At 43.8% G+C, this 24,864-nt stretch overlaps 1 protein-coding gene across 1 annotated transcript in view; it reads left to right on the top strand.

The window, feature by feature from the left end:
• The window catches only part of LOC126100865 (hydroxyproline dehydrogenase-like), a 163,707-nt gene that overhangs the window by 74,740 nt on the left and 64,103 nt on the right, over positions 1-24,864 (top strand). The window contains exons 4-5 of the mRNA XM_049911532.1: positions 10,022-10,145; positions 10,250-10,415. Of these exons, the coding sequence (XP_049767489.1) occupies positions 10,022-10,145; positions 10,250-10,415 (290 nt within the window). The remainder of the gene's footprint in view (positions 1-10,021; positions 10,146-10,249; positions 10,416-24,864) is intronic.

Genomic DNA, 24,864 nt, shown 5'->3' with positions numbered 1-24,864 from the left:
TGATGGTTGTGGAAAACGCTGAGCAGCTTCATTTTTGAACGGTTAACTGAGCACCATAATCAACATTCCATCTTGTTAGCTGCATTTACATAGCAACTCGTTTTCGAGTTTGATTCATTGTGCAAAAGCTCTTCTAGAGGTCGTAACTTATATAAGAAACGAACATGTAATCGATTAATGCGTCGCAGTAGCGACACAAAAAGTTGATTGCAAGTTGCTGCAAGGAACATGTACAGTCTCTTTGCTCATGTCTGTAAATAATATTAACGATTTCTACGCACACGGATCAACACTTTATTGGCAACGGTTACTTACTGTTAACGGCGCACAATACCATTACGTTGCTAAGGTTGGGATATAGCAGAAACATTCCGAAGCCACACGATTTCAGCCGACTTCCCCGATCATAGGGAGGCAAGTAAAAGTGCGGCGACCTGTAGACCTACTGCTTATAAAGTCTCCTACAGAATAAAATTTTTGAATCACTATGAACTTATTACGGGAATACATTGACGCTGATGAAGTACCAAGATGCTCCTACTCTTCTTTTTACTAAACTCGAAGTCTTAGGTACACACTGTTTCAAATTTTTGCAGTCTCGCGAATTAATGGCGGGAACTGACAGTTGCCCACCATTGCACAGTCGCTAAAGCACGCTGATTGTCTCGAAACTGATAACAAGTTATTACAGCTCAGGTTAAAAAGTAAAACTCATCATGTTATGAATTATAAAATTTAGAGCTCTGGATAAAAGAAAATTTCGCCCTGTAGAACTATGCCACTCAGTTATACATCACGACACACCGACTGGGAAAGTTCCGCAGCTCGTGGTCGCGCGGTAGCGTTCTCGCTTCCCGCGCCCGGGTACCCGGGTTCGATTCCCGGCGGGGTCAGGGATTATCTCTGCCTCGTGATGACTGGGTGTTGTGTGATGTCCTTAGGTTAGTTAGGTTTAAGTAGTTCTAAGTTCTAGGGGACTGATGACCATAGATGTGAAGTCCCACAGTGCCCAGAGCCATTTGAACCAATTTGACTGGCAAAGCCTGCTACGTTATGCTTAGTGGTGGAAGCTGGAAACTAACACTGCAAGATACCGTCGCTGAGAATAAGCACAAAGGCATATTTTACTGGATTAAAATCAATCCAAGCATGAAAACTTCTCATAAATAGGTTGAAACACGGTAAACAAACATACTGAAAAGAGCCTGAACTGAAAACTAGTTAAAGCCGCATAAAACAGGATCACAAGCACATTTACAATTATAGGTACTCTGCAGACCACCTTGTGATGTAAGGTACTAAATTGGTACTTCTCTCCATTCCTGTCCCGTCGCGAATAGTCTGCAGGAAGAATGATTGCCGGTAAACCTTCGTCTGAGTACAAAATGCGTCACTTTGGCACTAACCCTGAACTCACGAGGCTACTTTTCAGGTCATCGGAGGCGTCCGATCCCACCCGTCTGCTTTGACCCGTGACGTAAGGGTGTTATGGTCTTTGACATCATGACAGCGCGGAGTTTAGTTTATGAGTTGGTTGTGTTTGTAGATATCGTCTTGTGCTACGGCGCGGAGTTTAGTTTGAGTTTGTTGTGTTTGTTGCGGTTGGTGGTTTTCTCTAGTGGTGTGTGTATAGACCGCGTGTTAAGTGGTGTATTGGGTTCATTTGAGCGTCGTTGGTCACAGTGTGAATTAATTTGTATTGACTGCGATTGAAGAAAGGAAATTGGTTTCTGTCAGTTACCAATTTTTTTTGTTTATGTAATTGCGATCACATTTGAGGAAGTGGAAAAAATGGTCAATAGATTGCAGTGCAATAAAGCGGCTGGGGTGGATGAAATTAAGTCGGAACTCATCAAATACAGTGGAATGTCAGGTCTTAAATGGCTACACAGGATAATTGAAATGGCCTGGGAGTTGGGACAGGTTCCATCAGACTGGACATAAGCAGTAATCACACCAATCTTTAAACATGGAAACAGAAAAGATTGTAACAACTACAGAGGTATCTCTTTAATCAGCGTTGTGGGTAAAATCTTCTCAGGTATTGTTGAAAGGAAAGTGCGAGCATTAGTTGAGGACCAATTGGATGAAAATCAGTGTGGGTTTAGGCCTCTTAGGGGTTGTCAGGACCAGATCTTTAGCTTACGGCAAATAATGGAGAAGTGTTATGAGTGGAACAGGGAATTGTATCTATGCTTTATAGATCTAGAAAAGGCATATGACCGGGTTCCTAGGAGGAAGTTATTGTCTGTTCTACAAGATTATGGAATAGGAGGCAAACTTTTGCAAGCAATTAAAGGTCTTTACATGGATAGTCAGGCAGCAGTTAGAGTTGACAGTAAATTGAGTTCATGGTTCAGAGTAGTTTCAGGGGTAAGACAAGGCTGCAACCTGTCTCCACTGTTGTTCATATTATTTATGGATCATATGTTGAAAACAATAGACTGGCTGGGTGAGATTAAGATATGTGAACACAAAATAAGCAGTCTTGCATATGCGGATGACTTAGTTGTGATGGCAGATTCGATTGAAAGTTTGCAAAGTAATATTTCAGAGCTAGATCAGAAATGTAAGGACTATGGTATGAAGATTAGCATCTCCAAAACGAAAGTAATGTCAGTGGGAAAGAAATGTAAACGGATTGAGTGCCAAATAGGAGGAACAAAGTTAGAACAGGTGGACGGTTTCAAGTACTTAGGATGCATATTCTCACAGGATGGCAACATAGTGAAAGAACTGGAAGCGAGGTGTAGCAAAGCTAATGCAGTGAGCGCTCAACTACGATCTACTCTCTTCTGCAAGAAGGAAGTCAGTACCAAGACTAAGTTATCTGTGCACCGTTCAATCTTTCGAACAACTTTGTTGTATGGGAGCGAAAGCTGGGTGGATTCAGGTTACCTTATCAACAAGGTTGAGGTTACGGATATGAAAGTAGCTAGGATGATTGCAGGTACTAGTAGATGGGAACAATGGCAGGAGGGTGTCCACAATGAGGAAATCAAAGAAAAACTGGGAATGAACTCTATAGATGTAGCAGTCAGGGCGAACAGGCTTAGATGGTGGGGTCATGTTACACGCATGGGAGAAGCAAGGTTACCCAAGAGACTCATGATTCAGCAGTAGAGGGTAGGAGGAGTCGGGGCAGACCGAGGAGAAGGTACCTGGATTCGGCTAAGAATGATTTTGAAGTAATAGGTTTAACATCAGAAGAGGCACCAATGTTAGCACTGAATAGGGGATCATGGAGGAACTGTATAAGGGGGGCTATGCTCCAGACTGAACGCTGAAAGGCATAATCAGCCTTAAATGATGATGATGATTGCGATGACAATTGGTGTTATTGGTTTGTTGTTTGTCGTGCGGTAAGGCGTTTAAATTATTTTGTGGCTTCTTTTGTTAGGTATGAAAATGACAGTGAAATTTAACAGTTCGCGGTTGCGTGCTGTTCATCGTCGACAAAGGCTGGAATCTTTGCGCCAATATCTTAACCGGCGTTCACAGAGTGGCGGCAGGTGTCCTTTAGAGATGAATTTCGTTTTATGCTCCATCTGACAGATGGCCATTGGCGTGCACGGCCCTGCAACAATCGGCTGAAGGGCCCAGGCTTGAGGATGGAGAGTTGTGGTCTCGGGAATGTTTTTGTTACATCTCCTGGGTGATCTGATCATTCTGCAAGGAACAATGGATCGACACAAGTATACATCTATCTTTGGTGACTATGTCCACCGCTACGTGCAATTTGTTCATCCTTGACACGAAGTCATCTACCAGCAGGACAATTCAACAAGTCACACAACTCTCAGTGTACGGGTATGGTTCTACCACGTGTACCGGTATGAAATGAGCGTTAAGATACAAATGTGTCGATAGGGAATATTTGTTGTGTACGAGCCTTAATTCTTTTTTTTGTTTGGTTGGTATGACGTCTGTCAAAGATATTTGGTATACATCAAGTCATGGAACAAACAACATCATATGTTTTCATCGTGTTAACAATGTCGTATTTTGTACCAGAAAGTGATGATTTGCGGAAAGCATTAATTTTTTGTTTTCATTTGAAAAAAAAAGTGCTGCAGAATCGCATCGAATGCATGTCGAGGCATATGGTGGTCATGCTCTATCAGAAGCAATGTGCAAAAGATGGTTTCAACGGTTCAGAAATGATGATTTTGATGTAAGAAATGAAGAACGTGGAAGACCACCAAAAAAGTTCGAAGACGTCGAATTGCAAGCAATATTGGATGAAGATACTTTGAGTCAGAAGAAAATGGCAGCAATGCTAAATGTTGCACAACAAACAATATCTGGCCGTCTGAAAGCTATGGGAAAGATCGAGAAGTGTGGAAAATGGGTGCCACATGAATTGAATGAAAGACAGATGGAAAACCGAAAAACCATTTGTCAAATTTTGCTTCAAAGACATGAAAGAAAATTAATTTTGCATCGAACTGCTACAGGCGATGAAAAATGGATTTATTTTAAGAATCCTAAACGGGAAAAATCATGGGTTAATCCGGGACAACCATCAACATCGACTGCAAAACCAGCTCGATTCGGCAAGAAGACAATGCTCTGTGTTTGGTGGGATGAGAAAGGTGTGGTGTATCATGAGCTTCTAAAACCCCGTGAAACTGTGAATACTAATTGCTACAGACAACAAATGATCAATTTGAACTATGCATTGATCGAAAAAAGACCAGAATGGGTCAGAAGACATGGCAAAGTAATTTTTTTACACTACGATGCACCTGCACACAAAGCAAAACTGGTTGAGGAGGCAATCAAAACACTTGGCTGTGAGCTGCTACCCCACCCTCCGTATTCACCAGACTTGGCCCCTTCCGACTATCATTTGTTTTCATCACTGGGACACCCATTGGCTGAGGAACGCTTCAATTCCTACGAAGAAGTCGAAAATTGGTTGTCTGATTGGTTTGCTTCAAAAGACGAACATTTATATTGGCGTGGTGTCCACAAATTGCCAGAAAGGTGGTCAAAATGTATAGAAAGCAATGGTCAGTACTTTGAATAAAATGCTTTTACTTTTCAATTCAAAATTAGTGTTTCATTTTCACAAAAAAACGCTCATTTCATACCGGTACACCTGGTAAAAGCACCATGATCAGTTTATCGGACTCCCCCGGCTACCATAACCTGGATTTAAACCCGATCGGGAATCTGTGGGACAACTTTGGCAGGGCTGTTTATGCCATGGGTCCTCAACTGTGAAATCTAGTGTAATTGGCCATGGCACTGGACGCAGCGAGGCTCTACATTCCTGTGTGTACCTCAGAGGGCCTCAATGACTTTCTTCCCGCACATCCGCACTGCTAATGATCGTTATTCAGCCTTTTGACAGGTGGTCACATTAATATGAGTTACCATGTAGCTCCTAACGCAATGTTTGCTCAGTAACCGGTTGACATTGACCTAGATTCATTGACAGCAACAATTACTATTGGTTTTGAAATCCCCATTCCTCGCAGACACGTTGGACAATCCTAATTGACACACCAACAAATCGGACAACTTCATTCACGATGTGGTCATGGGCACTTCCAAACGTGATAGCTCATTCTTTCACGTCTCCATGTCAAGCGATCCTGCTACGCTGATTCCATACAACCGAATGGCAGATACGCACCACTTCTGGGGCATGACCTATGCTCATATTTGTGGGACACGTGACCTCATGATAACACTTCTACACCAACCGCATCACTCTTAGCCAACCAATGTGCGGTTTTAAGTGAGTAGCTAAACTTTTTATCCTGTGAATTTATATTTTTAATATAATTCTTTTCTGTGTATTCTTGTGGTATTTTTCTGAGGCAGAGGCAAGGCCGATAATCGCTGTAGCAGATGAGGAAACTTGGTGAGAGGCGAATAGGTCTCGCGCTCTGGAGGATTCCGTACAAACTTAATTATGTGTTTCCATAACTCATTCATCGCGGGAATTATTAAACTCGAACATTTTTGCCTACTATCGACAGTGAGACTGGCAAGATTTTGGTTATGGGAATTTCAAGACATTTGAGAATGTTTTAATTTCAAGTTTGAAATCGGATACGGATAACATGATACTTTTTTCGTGTGGTATAATTGCAAATTAACAGTTTTCGGATTTTTTACTTTACTTGTACTGTAAAATCTTGCTTCTTCCAAGTTTCGTGATTCTGGGTGAAAGGGAAGGACTGTATGGGTTTTAATGAGTGAGTATGCCAATATCACGTGACAAAAATGGCCGTAGCTTTCCATTGCAATGAATTAGAAGATTAACCTTTTTATAGCACCAAGGGACCATGGACCTTAGCATGTGACATAAATTTCAACTTGCTACCTCACCCATTCCTGAGTTAAAGGGTTCTTGAGAGACGGACAGCCAGTCAGTCAGATAAAAAATAACAAAACGTTTTCGTATGATATAGTTACAAATTAACAGTTTTCGGATTTTTTTCCTTTACTTGTACTGTGAAAACTCACTTCTTCCAGATTTCATGGTTGTAAGTCAACGGTAAGTAATCTATAGTTTTTAATGAGTGAGTTTGCGAATATCAAAATACACTACTGGCCATTACAATTGCTACACCATGAAGATGACGTGCTACAGACGTGAAATTTAACCGACAGGAAGAAGATGCTATGATATGCAAATGATTAGCTTTTCAGAGCATTCACACAAGGTGCTGACACGAGGAAAGTTTCCAACCGATTTCTCATACACAAACAGCAGTTATCCGGCGTTGCCTGGTGAAACGTTGATGTGATGCCTCGTGTAAGGAGGAGAAATGCGTACCATCACGTTTCCGACTTTGATAAACGTCGCATTGTAGCCTATCGTGATTGCGGTTTATCGTATCGCGACATTGCTGCTCGCGTTGGTCGAGATCCAATGACTGTTAGCAGAATATGGAATCGGTGGGTTCAAGAGGGTAACACGGAACGCCGTGCTGGATCCCAACGGCCTCGTATCACTAGCAGTCGAGATGACAGGCATCTTATCCGCATGGCTGTAACGGATCGTGCAGCCACTTCTCGATCCCTGAGTCAACAGATGGGGACGTTTGCAAGACAACACGAACAGTTCGACGACGTTTGCAGCAGCATGGGCTATCAGCTCGGAAACCATGGCTGCGGTTACCCTTGACGCTGCATCACAGACAGGAGCGCCTGCGATGGTGTGCTCAACGACGAACCTGGGTGCACGAATGGCAAAACGTCATTTTTTCGGACGAATCCAGGTTCTGTTTACAGCATTATGATGGTCGCATCCGTGTTTGGCGACATCGCGGTGAACGCACATTGGAAGCGTGTATTCGTCATCGCCATACTGTCGTATCACCCGGCGTGATGGTATGGGGTGCCATTGGTTACACGTCTCGGTCACCTCTTGTTCGCATTGACGGCACTTTGAACAGTGGACGTCACATTTCAGATGTGTTACGACCCATGGCTCTACCCTTCATCGTTCCCTGCGAAACCCTACATTTCAGCAGGATAATGCACGACCGATGGTGCAGGTCCTGTAGGGGCCTTTCTGGATACAGAAAATGTTCGACTGCTGCCCTGGACAGAACGTTCTCCAGATCTCTCACCATTTGAAAACTTCTGGTCAATGGTGGCCGAGCTACTGGCTCGTCACAATACGCCAGTCACTGCTCTTGATGAACTGTGGTATCGTGTTGAAGCTGCATGGGCAGCTGTACCTGTACACGCCATCCAAGCTCTGTTTGACTCAATGCCCAGGCGTATCAAGGCCGTTATTACGGCCAGAGGTGGTTGTTCTGGGTACTGATTTCTCAGGATCTATGCATCCAAATTGCTTGAAAATGTAATCACATGTCAGTTCTAGTATAATATATTTGTCCAATGAATACCCGTTTATCATCTGCATTTCTTCTTGGTGTAGCAACTTTAATGGCCAGTAGTGTATGTTACCTACATAGCTGTATCTGTTGACTGCATCGGCTTAGAAGCTTAACTTTTTCACGGCCCCAAGGGGCTGTAGATCCTAGTATGTGACATAAATTTCAACTTGATACGTCAACCTGTTCCTGAGGAACAAGGTTTTCAACAGACGGACAGACAGACAGATAGAGGGACAGCAAAGTCATTCTACACAGGTTCCACTTTTACCGACTGAGGCACGGAACACTAAAAAAACTACCTGACCAAACATACGCCGTACTACGCACCACCCAATCGTCAGTAAGGCTGCGGGTAGATTCAAAGAGTTACCCTTCGCTCTGTAATATGAGCAGTTATCTCGAAGTCTCACTATGGAACCTGTAAGAATCCGCGCCCCACTATACTTGCAACATGCTTGGCCGTCGCAAAGCAATCCACGTTGACCTATGTTATTACATTTGTGATACCCGTGGAGTAGTAGTCACATAAAAATTCCAGCCATAGTTTCTCAGAAAACTACTCAGCATCATTAAGTCAATTCCTTTAATATCTGTTGGGTTGTAACGTTTTCCGTCCTTTGATATCCCAGATACGAAAAAGTGAAAGATTGCAAAAATGTTCATGGAAATGGAATACAACTTAGGCATGAAGTTATTGATTCAGTTGTTGACATTTCAGTTGGCTGACTGTGATTTTTTATCGTTTAAATACCTCAGGAATTTATTTCCGTAAAGTGACCACAAGTTTCTGCACTGGTAGCTTACTTAACTGATGGCAAAACTAAGGTCTCCTATTTTTTTTTATAAATACATAGACCTGTTTATTTCTACAATGGTTTACATCAGTTTACAGCTTGAACATTTAGCTATTTTTCGACATAATCACCATTTCTGTCGATGCATTTTTGTAGTCGCTGTGGCAGTTTTTGTATGCCCATGTCATACCAACTCGACGCCATGCTGTTCAGAAAGTTATGAACCTCTTCCTTCACCTCGTCGTTGGAGCTGAATCGCTTTCCGGCCAAATGTTCTTTTTTAACTTAGGGAACAGGTGATAGTCAATGTGCGCCAAGTCAAGACTATAGGGTGGGTGGTTGTTATGTTCCATTGAAACTGTTGCAGGAGTGCAACGGTTTGCCGAGCGATGTGTGGGCGAGCGTTGTCATGGAGAATGTGTACGCCCTTGCTCAACATTTCTCTTCTCCGCTTCTGAATTGCCCGTTTGAGTTTTTTCAGAGTCTCACAGTACCTGTCAGCGTTAATTGTGGTCCCAGTGGGCATAAAGTCGACCAACAAAACCCCTTTCCGATCCCAAAAAACGGTTGTCATGACTTTACCGGCAGACTGTGTTTGTTTGAATTTTCGCGGCTTTGGCGAAGAAGGATGCCGGCACTGGCTTGATTTTTGCTTGGTTTCAGGTGTAAAGTGGTAGGCCCAGTTTCGTCACCCGTGACAATTGAGTCCAGAAAGTTGTCCTGTTCGGCTGCAAGGCGGTGAAGAAATGCGCGGGAAGCATCAACTTGTTGCCGCATGTGGTCCTCAGTCAGCATGTGTGGCACTCATCTTGCGCACACCTTCCGGTAGTTGAATGTTTCCGTTAAAATTCTGTGAGCGGTGCTTCGGGAAACTTCAGGAAACAGCCTGCAGAGATCATCCAGGGTTATCCGCCGATCTTCACGCATGCTTTTTGTTCAACCTTCAACACTGTCTCCTCAGAAATTGACGGTCTCCCGCTCCTCTGCTCGTCGTGAATTTCGGTCCGACCAGCTGCAAACTCTCTACACCACTTACGAACATTTTTGACATCCATGCACGACTCACCATACACTTCCGTCAATTGGCCATGTGTTTCAATCGGCGCAGTGCCCTTTGCATTCAAAAACCGAATAACTGCGCGCAATTCGCACTTGGCGATAACATCCAACGGGAACTCCATTCTCAACGGCTGCCAAGCCAAGACTGAGCGCCTCAGCGCGGCGTGCGCATGTTTACACACAGCGCGTGAAGCACTCTTCATAACAGTGTGACAAACTGCCACACAAACAGAGCTCTGTACTGATAAAAAAAAAAATAGGAGACCTTACTTTTGGGATTATACTCGTATCTTTTCACAGGCAGGAGAAGTATGACAGAAATTTAAGTGAACTGGTAAATTTGGCTGAAATGGTGTCAAAGCACGGTGGCCGAAACCCATGTCTGCAGACGAAGATAACATCCCTTCTCTCAGCAGACACTTTGGTAAGCACTTGCGATAAGCACAGACTTATGTCGGCGATGCCACTACTTGACTGGAGCATCGTTTGTTGTTCAAGCACCATTAAGTAATTTTCTCTTCACTGCAGGTCAGCTTAACGAGACAGTTCTACAGTGGAGACAGCAGCTGTACGTCAATGGTCGAAAAAGTCGCAGCGGCAATATCCGACGATGGGAAATCTTGCGACATACAAGGCCTAACCGCAGAAGAGTCCAATAATCTTCGCCATGCTGTCCGAAGGCTATCCATTCTTGGTAAGGAAAAGAGAAGTTACTTTCTCTCTCAATTAGTGATACACAAAACAAAAATGGTTCAAATGGCTCTGAACACTATGGAACTTAACATCTGAGGTCATCAAAAATGGTTCAAATGGCTCTGAGCACTATGGGACTTAACATCTGTGGTCATAAGTCCCCTAGAACTTAGAACTACTTAAACCTAACTAACCTAAGGACATCACACACATCCATGCCGAGGCAGGATTCGAACCTGAGACCGTAGCGGTCACGCGGTTCCAAACTGAAGCGCCTAGAACCGCACGGCCACACCGGCCGGCTCTGAGGTCATCTGTCCCCTAGACTTAGAACTACTTAAACCCAACTGATCTAAGGACATCATACACATCCATGCCCGACGCAGGATTCGAACCTGCGACCGTAGCAGCAGCGCAGCTCCGGATTGAAGAGCCTAGAACCGCTCGGCCACAGCGACCGGCTACGTAAAACAAAAAGCAAGACAAATAATCAAGAAAATAAAACATACAAGGATTAATTTTAACGTTTATGAAAGCTAGTAAAGTGTGAAAGAGGCAGGCATATTATGAGAAACGTTCAATATGTAGTGCAAGGCATTTCTTTCTGAAAGCAGGTTGGTTTCATTCAGAATACATAATATTATTCCCCACTCTCTTGTCTACAAAACTCCCATTTCTCAATATAATCTCGGTTCAATACGAAGGCGTTACACTACCTTACTGGGTTCACCTGTATGCCTTCATGGTACCACTTTACTGGTCGACATCAGAGCCAATGTCTTGCTGCATCAGTAACCTCCCCATCATCCATGTATTACATCCCACAGATTGCATTCTTCATTGGATCATACAGAAGTTGGGAGGTGCGAGATCCTGGATGAGTAAGAACAATCCAATGAACTTTTGTGAGTTCTTTTCGGGTGGTCAGACTTGTGTGAGGCCTTGCGTTATCACGAAGGAGAAGTTCATTGGTATTTTTGTGGCGACAAACACGTTGAAGTCGCTTGATCAGATTCCTGAGGGTGGCACCATACACTTCAGAGTTGATCCTTGCACCATGAGGGAGGACACCAAACAAAATAACCCCTTCGGAGTCCAGAAGACCGTCGTCAAGATTTTACCAGCTGAGGCTGTGGCTTTGAACTTTTCCTTTGGAGGAGATACGGTATGGCGCCATTCCATGGATTGCCGTTTTGTCTCCAGTTCGAAGCGAGGAGCCCATGTTTCACTGCCTGTGACAATGTTCGACAAAAAATTGTCACGATCAGCTTGATAAAGCGCAAGCAATTCCTCACAGAAGGTTCTTCATTGCCCTTTATGGTCTTCTGTTAGGCAGTGAGGGACCCAGAGGACAGACACCTTTGATTACCCCAAGTAGTGGACGAATGTCTCACCACTACCAGAAGAGACATCCAGTTGTGCAGCGAAGTGTTTGAGTGTGATGCATCCATCACCTCGAATGAGAGTATCCGCATGTTCCAACATTGTAAAGCCTAGCTTACACGACACTAGGTTGCAGGCAACTGCGCTACCGGCCACTGCGCGTGCGCGCCATGCGCTTGCGCAACTCGTTGGTGAAACTAAACACTTTCGGCGTGTTCCAACTTTGGCGACACTAGTTGCATGGGTTTTGAGGTTATGTGTCTTCGTAGAGTGTAGACAAACTGAAATAGGAAGTGGGGAACTGAGGATAATGTTCGCTCTTTGGATATCTATGTTTTGCATAGATGTTTGTGGGATTTCAGTGATGCTGATTACAAAAATAAGAAACATATTGCTGCCGCTGAGACCGTCATGTGCGATCATTACATAGATGGTTTGACAATATCTGAGCTGCTGGGCAAAATTTATTGAGTTAGGAGCACATATACAACTGAATTAAGAAAACTACAAGCAAGTGAAATTCTAACTGTGGCAATGCTCTCGTCTACAGGACTAAAATCCCATCGTTTGAGTTGGCCAACTCTTTGTTAAGGAATCTTGTTGCCAGGAGGGAAGGCTATACAAATTCACGAAGCTGCATTCTTTATTCAATATTCATCTATTTAAAACGTCGCTGCAGCACTCCCCATTCACATATGTCAGAATTTTGAAATATTGCCACTATACAGATCTATCTTCAAGAGAATAGTTTGCAAACCATTCTCTTCTTAATGCAGCCTGCTTCGAAAAATTATTGTTGCTAATGTTAATAATTATTTCTGTTAATGTTAATAATTATCGGTGTTAACAAAATAGCGTCATCACACAACTAAAACCGTATCTTATAGCATGCCGAGTGTTCTCGATTGTAATGCACGCAATATGATATGTAATTTAAGTTCTGCCGACAGTACTTCATGCATTACATTACCTTTATTCCTTACTGCATAATTAACTCTATTTAGAACAAACGTGAACAGTTCTGGTGACATTCTAAGATAATTAAAAGAACTTCTCGGATCTTCCATTATAAATTATTTCAGCAAGGATGCTGAGCAACCGAGCTGACGTCTTTTCATCATCCAGTCACGAATCGAAACACGTTTCTTATTTTTTCTCTTGCAGCGATTCCACGCAACAAGCTATAACTCCATCACAACTCGTGCAACGTGCAGCTGCCGAAACTTTCATTTCAGACACGACTCAGGGACCGACAAAACGACGAAACTGAAGTGTATACTGGTGTCGCCTTGTCTACAGTCATATATGAAACCACTTGCGTGCAACTTATTCCACGTAACGAGTGGCGCAACCCAATGTCGTCGTGTAAACTAGGCTTAAGACTCACAACGGTGTGCGACCGGCCGGCATATGGGAGATAGGACAGGTTCTTACGAACTTGTCGCGATGATTACAGACACCTCGCCCAACGACTCGTCGTGCTTTTGTTCACTGCCATGTCTCCGTAGACATTCTGCAAGCGCCTATGAATATCTGCGATGCTCTGGATTTCCGCCAAAAGAAACTCAATGACAGCCCTCTGCTTGGAATGCACCTCCGTTACAGACGCCATTTTCAAAGCTACGTATAGTGTCGCAACCTATCGGAATTTCGTGGAACTATCGTGGCGGGAGCGGGAACATTCCATGATGCCCCACAACAAATTCCGCATTTTTTTCATATAAAATTGGACGAGAAAAAAAAATGTGTTGCGTTACCTATTGATCGCCTCTCGTATATGTAACATACAATGCAGTCGAATTAAACCAGTTATTGCTGAGCGAATTCGATAAGTAAATGAGACATTAAAAGTAATTGATGAGTTTTACTATTTGAACAGCAATTTACCAGACGATGGCCAATGTAGAGAAGATACAAAATGCAAATTTGCAATTGCAAGAATAGCATTTCCGAAAAAGACGAATCTATTAACATCGTAAATAAATTTAAGCGTTAAGAAGTCGTTACTGAAGAAATATGTCTGGAGTGTAGCCTTGTACAGAAGTGAGACATAGGCAATAGACAGTTCAGATAAGAAGACAATAGAAACTGCTGGCACATGGCTCTACAGAAGATAGCTGAAGATTAAATGGATAGAATGATTAACTGATGAAAAGGTACTGAGACAAATTGAGAAAAAAGGATTTGTGGCGCATCGTGACTATAAGATGGGCGTCGGTTGATAGCGACATCGTGAGGTGTCAAGAAGTCGTCAGTTTGGTAATGGAAAAAGTATGAGAGACAAAATTGTAGAGGGAGGGCACGGCTTGAATATAGCAAGTAGGTTCAGGATGTAAGTTACAGTAGGAAATGTAGAACACACTTTGCATGCCGTGATGGCGCTATAGAAATTTTTATGGTTCCAAGATGACCAGTTTCAACATCTTATGCTGCCATCATCTGTAATTTCACCTATTATATAAAATACAAAATTTTATATATCTTATGAAACTTATAAAAGTGCCATGTTTCATTACATGAAGTCAAAGCATAAGAGGCACTCCACACACATATACACACTCGATTAAAAAACGCACTATCCATGCATATCAGCATCAGATATAACTTTCCTGAGCTTGCCGCAGAGCCCTACGCTGCAGGCAGTCGTGGATACAAGCATACACGGAGGGGGTCACACGCAGGCGGAACGTGAGCTGTGACGTCACCGGGAATCCTCTCGCCACATCGCACTGCATTGAAGCTCATAGGCAAACGGCGCTCACATGTTTAACTCATTCGCAGGTCGTCGTCGTAACTGCCGTCTGCTTCACGTCTGCTGTGCAGCGAGCTACTTTAATTTAAGTATTAACTGTATTTTTCTTACTTGTCACTTCTTCTTCCGTGTGTATTTGCTTTTAGGAAGCTTTAATTGTCGAGTCCTATTAATAGTTCCATAGATTTCGTGTTTGTTTTGAATACAGTCAGAGAGAGTCCCTGTAGTCAGCCAAAGTGCCAGTAGTGCTAGTGTTTGTTTTCAATACAGTCCAGAGACAGGTAGTGCTACTTTCATTGTTTTCTACAAGAAGTGGCTAGCAACTACAATTTAGTGAATAAACAGCCGCCTTTAGTGAATTAACAGTCTAGTTAAAGGTTGATTAACTCTCTTCAGTAAATTGAATCCTTAGGATGGATAGGATGTGTGACTGCTGTGTACGGACGCAGGAGGAGCTGGCCACTGTTCGCGAACAGCTGAGCGTGTTGATGGCCGCGGTCAGCCGTCTTCAGGCTGCTGCCTCGGAGTGTAGCGGCAGTGGGGAGTCTGGTGCGTCGCAAGGTACACCCCAGGTGTTACATGCTTCACCCACTGTCCCTGCTGTCGAGACATCTTCGCGGGTACTGGGCGCGGTTGGGCCACCCTCTCCCCAAGGGGAGTGGCGGGTTCAGCGGCGTTCGCGGCGCACGAGGCGGAGGGTCAATGTGGAGGCTGGCCGTGTGGCATCGCCCGCTCTGCCTGTGAGTGGACATGTGGCTGCTCCTTCATCAAGGTCCGAGCAGGCACACGGGGGGAGGGGTTTATTAGTTATTGGGAGCTCCAACGTTAGGCGGGTGATGGAGCCCCTTAGGGAAATAGCGGGAAGGTCGGGGAAGAAGGCCAGTGTTCACTCAGTCTGCTTGCCGGGGGGGTCTCATCCGAGATGTGGAGGAAGCCCTACCGGCGGCGATAGAGAGCATTGGGTGCACCCGACTGCAAATTGTTGCTCATGTCGGCACCAATGACTCCTGCCGTCTGGGTTCAGAGGTCATCCTCAGTTCGTACAGGCGGTTGGCGGAATTGGTGAAGGCGAAAAGCCTCGCTCGCGGGGTGAAATCAGAGCTAACTATTTGTAGTATCGTTCCCAGAACCGATCGCGGTCCTCTGGTTTGGAGCCGAGTGGAAGGCTTAAACCAGAGGCTCAGACGATTCTGTGGAGATCTGGGGTGCAAATTTCTCGACTTCCGCTATCGGGTGGAGAAATGTAGGGTCCCCCTGAATAGGTCAGGCGTGCACTACACGCCGGAAGCGGCTACAAGGGTAGCGGAGTACGTGTGGAGTGCACATGGGGGTTTTTTAGGTTAGAGAATCCCCTCCCTAGGCCCGACAAGACGCCTCTTGAGACGCGGCAAGGTAGGAGTAGGCAAAATGCAACAGGGAATAACAATAGTAATGTGCTAATAGTAAACTGCAGGAGCGTCTACAGAAAGGTCCCAGAACTGCTCTCATTAATAAACGGTCACAACGCCCATATAGTACTAGGGACAGAAAGTTGGCTGAAACCAGACGTAAACAGTAATGAAATCCAGATTGGAATGTATACCGCAGAGACAGGCTGGACAGTGAAGGGGGAGGCGTGTTTATAGCGATAAGAAGTGCAATAGTATCGAAGGAAATTGACGGAGATCCGAAATGTGAAATGATTTGGGTGAAGGTCACGGTTAAAGCAGGCTCAGACATGGTAATTGGATGTCTCTATAGGCCCCCTGGCTCAGCAGCTGTTGTGGCTGAGCACCTGAAGGATAATTTGGAAAATATTTCGAGTAGATTTCCCCACCATGTTATAGTTCTGGGTGGAGATTTTAATTTGCCGGATATAGACTGGGAGACTCAGACGTTCATAACGGGTGGCAGGGACAAAGAATCCAGTGAAATTTTTTTAAGTGCTTTATCTGAAAACTACCTTGAGCAGTTAAACGGAGAAACGACTCGTGGCGATAACATATTAGACCTTCTGGTGACAAACAGACCCGAACTATTTGAAAAAGTTAACGCAGAACAGGGAATCAGCGATCATAAAGCAGTTACGGCATCGATGATTTCAGCCGTAAATAGGAATATTAAAAAGGGTAGGAAGATTTTTCTGTTTAGAAAAAGTGACAAAAAGCAGATTTCAGAGTACCTGTTGGCTCAACACAAAAGTTTTGTCTCAAGTACAGATAGTGTTGAGGATCAGTGGACAAAGTTCAAAACCGTCGTACATAATGCGTTAGATGAGTATGTGCCAAGCAAGATCGTAAGAGACGGAAAAGAGCCACCATGGTACAACAACCGAGTTAGAAAACTGCTGCGGAAGCAAAGGGAACTTCACAGCAAACATAAACATAGCCAAAGCCTTGCAGACAAACAAAAATTACGCGAAGCGAAATGTAGTGTGAGGAGGGCTATGCGAGATGCGTTCAATGAATTCGAAAGTAAAGTTCTATGTACTGACTTGGCAGAAAATCCTAAGAAATTTTGGTCTTATGTCAAAGCGGTAGGTGGATCAAAACAAAATGTCCAGACACTCTGTGACCAAAATGGTACTGAAACAGAGGATGACAGACTAAAGGCCGAAATACTAAATGTCTTTTTCCAAAGTTGTTTCACAGAGGAAGATTGCACTGTAGTTCCTTCTCTAGATTGTCGCACAGATGACAAAATGGTAGATATCGAAATAGACGACAGAGGGATAGAGAAACAATTAAAATCGCTCAAAAGAGGATAGGCCTCTGGACCTGATGGGATACCAGTTCAATTTTACACAGAGTACGCGAAGGAACTTGCCCCCCTTCTTGCAGCGGTGTGCCGTAGGTCTCTAGAAGAGCGTAGTGTTCCAAAGGATTGGAAAAGGGCACAGGTCATCCCCGTTTTCAAGAAGGGACGTCGAACAGATGTGCAGAACTATAGACCTATATCTCTAACGTCGATCAGTTGTAGAATTTTGGAACACGTATTGTGTTCGAGTATAATGACTTTTCTGGAGACTAGAAATCTACTCTGTAGGAACCAGCATGGGTTTCGAAAAAGACGGTCGTGTGAAACCCAGCTCGCGCTATTCGTCCACGAGACTCAGAGGGCCATAAACACGGGTTCCCAGTTAGATGCCGTGTTTCTTGACTTCCGCAAGGCGTTCGATACAGTTCCCCACAGTCGTCTAATGAACAAAGTAAGAGCATATGGACTATCAGACCAATTGTGTGATTGGATTGAGGAGTTCCTAGATAACAGGACGCAGCATGTCATTCTCAGTGGAGAGAAGTCTTCCGAAATAAGAGTGATTTCAGGTGTGCCGCAGGGGAGTGTCGTAGGACCGTTGCTATTCACAATATACATAAATGACCTGGTGGATGACATTGGAAGTTCACTGAGGCTTTTTGCAGATGATGCTGTGGTGTATCGAGAGGTTGTAACAATGGAAAATTGCACTGAAATGCAGGAGGATCTGCAGCGAATTGACGCATGGTGCAGGGAATGGCAATTGAATCTCAATGTAGACAAGTGTAATGTGCTGCGAATACACAGAAAGATAGATCCTTTATCATTTAGCTACAAAATAGCAGGTCAGCAACTGGAAGCAGTTAATACCATAAATTATCTGGGAGTACGCATTATGAGTGATTTAAAATGGAATGATCATATAATGTTGATCGTCGGTAAAGCAGATGCCAGACTGAGATCCATTGGAAGAATCCTAAGGAAATGCAATCAGAAAGCAAAGGAAGTAGGTTACAGTACGCTTGTTCGCCCACTGCTTGAATACTGCTCAGCAGTGTGGGATCCGTACCAGATAGGGTTGATAGAAGATATAGAGAAGATCCAACGGAGAGCAGCGCGCTTCGTTACAGGATCATTTAGTAATCGCGAAAGCGTTACGGAGATGATAGATAAACTCCAGTGGAAGACTCTGCAGGAGAGACGCTCAGTAGCTCGGTACGGGCTTTTGTCAAAGTTTCGAGAACATACCTTCACCGAAGAGTCAAGCAGTATATTGCTCCCTCCTACGTATATCTCGCGAAGAGACCATGAGGATAAAATCAGAGAGATTAGAGCCCACACAGAGGCATACCGACAATCCTTCTTTCCACGAACAATACGAGACTGGAATAGAAGGGAGAACCGATAGAGGTACTCAAGGTACCCTCGCCACACACCGTCAGGTGGCTTGCGGAGTATGGATGTAGATGTAGATGTAGATGTAGGTATGACTGCTGTCGAGATTTTCCAGGTTTCAGTGTATTATTGTTATTAAGCTTTATATTAGTTAATGTTGTTTACTATGGTTGTTGAAATGCTAGTGTAAAGCGTCCAAACTCCGTCTTTTTCAAATTTTGTTTATAAGTCTGATTGAGTTTTCAAAACGCTAAGCACTCCGTCGTCAGGCCACGAGTGGCCTACCGGGACCATCCGACCGCCGTGTCATCTTCAATCGAGGATGCAGATAGGAGGGGCGTGGGGTCAGCACACCGCTCTCCCGGTCGTTATGACGGTATTCTTGACCCAAGCCGCTACTATTCGGTCGAGTAGCTCCTCAACTGGCACCCCGAAAAATGGCAACAGCGCATGGCAGCCTGGATGGTCAGTCCGACCGCGCTTAACTTCGGTGATCTCACGGGAACTGGTGTTACCACTGCGGCAAGACCGTTGACCTAAAAACGCTAAGCTAAGGCTTACCGCTAAATGCATGATGTTTTATTTCAAGCTGCAAGAGTTACCACGATTAGTTTATAGTGCCTACATTACGAAAAAAAATATTTAAAAAATTTTGTAATTAAATTAACAAAGCATTATTGTTGACAATCGCTACATACACAAAACAGATCTAATTTCAAATCTGTCGTAAAGACACTCGAATTAACTGTCTACACCATATCTACTTACGTTTTCAAAATAAAAAAAGTAATTTTCAAACCCACAAATCAGCACACAAACATTAAAAAAACGTCTCTACTTTCCGCCAAAACACGCACGGCATTACATCCACACAGCTGATTGTCGAACTGGTTCAGTTCATCCTGCCATTTACGATCGCTATGAAGAACTACTAGCAGCTTAGCAGCTGCAGTAGAGTGTATACACCTAACTACACAACGAATTCGTTACAAAATGTTGATCAGTATAGGATACATCGAAGAAATGAAGTCTGTGGCTGATCAGCTACGCTATGCATTAAAGGGCTAAATCAATGAAATCTGGTGGGACACTAAATTACTTGATACTCATTTTTAATAGTGACTTCACTAGGAAGAGGATATTTGAATGCGTCTGTGACAAAAAATAACGCTTTGTCAGGTAGGCAATGTAATGTCGCCGCCTTTGCAATATCTTAACATGGCCAGTTAGTACACCGTGTAACGGAACTGAAATGATGGTGGGCTGACAGTAATTTGGAGCCCGCGCATCTGAAACGGGCGCGCTAGTGTGAGACTGCCAGGGAGTGCACCCTGATGCCATCTATTGGCGAAACTGGGAATTAGCGCTGCCTGTCAGACAATGCACTAAGCTCTCGGAGTCAAATGTATTCTTTTTCTTGGTAATTATAAGTTATTACTGTATAATTTAATGTTGTAAAGCGCTAGTAGTAAATTATTATGACTGGTATGAACTCCAGGGTAGTAAATATAAATATTCTTAAATACTAAATGATTTCGGTAAAAAGGTGGTAGGGGAACGCCCCCACTCTTGGTGATACGAGCGTAGCTAGGGGTAGCTGGAGACACAGGGACTTAACAATGAGATGGCCTGGGGAGTGTTGACGTGATCGGACGTGCGTAACTGTGCTCATGCAAAAGTGATTGTGCAACAGCGAAGAGGCGAATATCGTCGCCTTTTTGGAGTAAAACGCGACGAATGGTTGTTGAAGCCGCCTCTATGCCACGGGGGCTGATTGTAAGAGTTCCTGTGCCCAGATTTTATGGCGGACGTGCAGTAACTTATACGAGTGCTACAGCTCATAGTTCCAGCCGCCATTAAGGGCATGAGGCGTGAAGAGCTGCGTTAGCCACATGCATCTCACCACCAGCACCGACACGTCTACCCAAGGCAAGACTGCTTGCAATTGTTAAGTCGAACTTTGTATACATGTAAAAGGAGAATACCAGTTTTATGCAAGTGCAGAGTACAGAATATAGTAATGAGTACAATTACGATGCATGTTGTTCATTGTAAAGTGTAGTAACCTCAAACATAGTATAGTGAAATCAGACTGAGGCCACCATCGCCTCTTTCATTTACAATTCTTTTGGTTGTAGAATACTTTAGCATATAAGAATGTTGAAAAGAGCAATGGTCACACCAGAATGAGTCGCCTATTTATAGTTACTTGAATTTTTCTGAGCAACCTTTCAAGTAAAGTCACTTAACTAATTCTGTATCAATGGTCCAAAGAGTAATATCCAAAATCATTAAATAAGTTGAAGGATAGAATTTTGTTAACCGAAGTTGCATAAACTGTCTTGGTAGTAATTACCAAGCCAACTCACAGAAATTGAGAGAGTATTTGCTTTGTAGAATCATCTAGAATGATCAGAAATAGTAATATTCAGAATTAAGTTTAAATTCAACTCAAGCCATTTCACTTTGAAACGAGCCAAAAATTGATTTATTCTTTTGCTCCTTCAGAGCTGGCGACCGTAGTTATAAGTATTTTCAGGAGGATTCGACGGTAAGTCTGCTGCTCTCGTCGTGCTGATAGGATTATCCACTGCTGCTAGCAGTGGTGATTGGATACATAAGCTCACTACCAAGTTAAGTGGGTCAGGTAGGCAGTGTTACCGTGTGAACTGTAGGGCACTGTAGGCCGTGGATCGAACCCGTTCAATCATCACAGCTCTTAGGGAAATAGTCCGGTTAGAAGTGTACTAATCATTAGGTAAATACTGGCGAGTAACGGTCAAAAATGTATACGCAAGTGAATTTAGCAAGGTCCACGTAGCACCTAGTTAATGTGGTGCAATGGCGAGGGTAGGAGTGGAGTAAAAGTGAGCTGAGCTTGTGGCAGCTGTGCTGGATTCAAATATTAACTACGTGAATTCACTACTGCCTCTTACCATTGGGACTGAGCTATTTACAGTTAAAATACGTAGCAGTAAGCGCAAAGGCGTGACAGCTACAAGTCCGTATTGGTTTTATACATACGGAATTGGGAAGTGGGTCATTCCGTCAGTGGAGAGGGTTAAAACAACCGAGTCAGTGGAGAACATACCCCATTTACTGATGGAAAGATTCAGCGGTTCGGTCGCAACCGTCCTTTCATAACGACTTGTTGGTATCAGAGAAATAGCCCTAAATCACTTTTTGAAAATGTTTCAATTTGAACAACTCATTGTTTTATCAAGAGAGCTGTTGCGGTACGGTTTTAATAACTTCCTTCCCCTTAAAACACCTACTTCTCTCACTCGCATGAACCTGTTGACTTAACCTCTTGCTTGACTTGCGAGGACTTCTTGTCATTATCTCCTGCAACTGCCCTTTAATTCAGGTGGTCTGTTCCTGGAAGCATTTTGAACTGATCCTGTATGGCGCCGTTTTTCAATGAATTCCTGTATGGTGCTTTTTGCTGGCACAGAACGTCCTGGAAACTTCTCTTGTAACGAATTCTTTGTTTTCACAAAAGATACAGTGCGAATGAACGCTTCAACAGTGACAACACGCTCGGGTAACGAATACGGCATTATCTCACACTAACACTAAACCGGCTTCACACAACTAGGCCTTTTTCTCAACTGGTCTCGACACAAGTTTTACTAGCTGTGGCTGCAGGTGTTTAACCAACAAAAAAGTACCGCACAGTGTTGGTACATGAGAGGAAATTATTAGTTCGTGCGCGACTGCTTAGACGGCGTTGGTCGTTTTCCATTATTATTGACGCGCGCGGACACTCTGCAACATTATCATTGCGTACGACCGGCCGGTTTTACGTACAACACCTGGTATTACTGTTTCCACAGTATCTAATTATTGTCGTTGTCGTAAGTATATGTTGTCGCATTCTAAGAAGCGCTAGTTTTTAAGGTTAACATTTTATCGAGTAGTAATTTCTTCATTAGCTGGTAACACACTGAAGCGTCAAATAAACAGATTTCAGGCACGCATATCGAAATACAGAGATACGTAAACAGGCAGAATACGGTGCCTACATAATACAACAAGTATCTGGCGCAGTTTTTAGATTGGTGACTGCTGCTACCATGGCACGTTATCAAGATTTAAGTGAGTTTGAACGTGGTGCTATAGTCGGCGCACGAGCGATGGGACACAGCATCTCCGAGGTAGCGATGAAGTGGGGATTTTCCTGTACGACCATTTCACGAGTGTACCGTGAATTTCAGGAATCCGGTAAAACATCAAATCTCCGACATCGCTGCGGCCGGAAAAAGATCATTCAAGAACGGGACCTACGACGACTGAAGACAATCGTTCACCGTGACAGAAGTGCAAACCCTACCGAAAATGGCTGCAGATTTCAATGCTGGGTCATCAGCAAGTGGCAGCATGCGAACCATTTAACGAAACCTCATCGATATGGGCTATCGGAGCCGAAGGTCCATTCGTGTACCCTCGAAGACTACACGACACAAAACTTTACGCCTCGCCTGGGCCCTTCAACACCGACATTGGACTGTTGATGACTTGAAACTTGTTGCCTTGTCGGACGAGTCTCTTTTCAAATTGTATAGAGCGGATGGACGTGTAGGGTATGGAGACAACCTCATTTATCCATGGACCCTGCATGTCAGCAGGGAACCGTCGAAGCTGGTGGAGACTCTGTAATGGTGTGGGGCATGTGCAGTTGGAATGATATGTGAGCCCTGATACGTGTAGATACGTCTCTGACAGGTGACACAAACCTAGGCATCCTGTTTGATCACCTGCATCCATTCACGTTCATTGTGCATTCTGGCGGACTTGGGCAATTACAGCAGGACAATGTGACACCTCAAACGACCAGAATTGATACAGAGTAGCTCCAGGAACACTCTTCTGAGTTAAAACACTTCCGCTGGCCACCAAACTCCCAGACATGAACATTATTGAGCATATCCGGGATGCCTTGCAACGTGCTGTTCAGGAGAGATCTCCTCCACTTCGTACTCTTATGCATTTATGGACAGCCCTTCAGGATTCATGGTGTCAGTTCCCTCCAGCACAGCGTCAGACATTAGTCGAGTCCATGCCACGTCGTGTTGCGGCACTTCTGCGTGCTCTTGCGGGCCCTACCCGATATTAGGCAGGTGTATCAGCCATTTTGGCTCTTCAGTGTAGTAATAGTCAATAATTTTAAAAATAACGTATATCTTTAATTAAACAACTAATTTTTATGTTGGCCAGACAGGGGGGAGATCTTTTTTCAACCACTTCAGAGAACACACAAGCGTACATAACAGAATTACCTTTCCGGATCACCTTCGCACGTCTGATTGTAAGCATAAAATAGTAGACTCGCCACAGTATGGAAATTCTACAAGCTCCCAAAAGTTTATTATAGTGACAAACATAGAAATTTACAGAAATAAAAAGAGATACCCAGGTCACTTTCTTAATAACCAATTAGAGTCAGGTGAGCAATATTTTTTAACGTTTTCGATGCTGTATTGTAAGTTTATGTAAGGAAATGGAAGAGATTGCAGGTTGCTAAGTTGGTTGGATTATTTATAAAGTGTACACATATGGACATATAGTCTCTTAGAACAGCATTTAGGTACCATTTCATCATCCCAAACCTTACAGATAACCTATCACACGTGTAAACGTCTCATTGTAAAACGAATACACACATCAAAAAAAGTTTTTCATCATCTCGGTTCCGAGAGATCCGGAACATGTACAGAAAATTGTAATAGAGATCAACATAAACATCAATTCCGCCCTTTTTATTGCTCACGAAAGCCACACATTGCATGTTGTACCATCATACAGCGAGTCCTTCAGAGGTGGTGGTCCGGATTGCTGTACACACCGGTACCTCTAATACCCAGTAGCACGTCCTCTTGCATTGATGCATGCCTGTATTTGTCGTGGGATATTATCCACAAGTTCTTCAAGGCACTGTTCGTCCAGATTGTCCCACTCCTCAACGGTGATTCAGCGTAGATCCCTCAGAGTGGTTGGTGGGTCACGTCGTCCATAAACAGCCCTTTTCGATCTATCCCAGGCATGTACGATATGGTTCATGTCTGGAGGACATGCTGGCCACTCTAGTCGAGCGATGTTGTTACCTTGAAGGAAGTAATTCACAAGATGTGCACGATGGGGGTGGGAATTGTCGTCCTTGAAGGCGAATGTCTCGCCAATATGC

The sequence above is a fragment of the Schistocerca cancellata genome, chromosome 9 (genome assembly GCF_023864275.1).
Source record: "Schistocerca cancellata isolate TAMUIC-IGC-003103 chromosome 9, iqSchCanc2.1, whole genome shotgun sequence".
NCBI classification, from domain to species: Eukaryota; Metazoa; Arthropoda; class Insecta; order Orthoptera; family Acrididae; genus Schistocerca; species Schistocerca cancellata.
The sequence above is the reverse complement of the archived record's forward strand: the minus strand, read 5'-3'. Positions and strand labels throughout refer to the sequence as shown.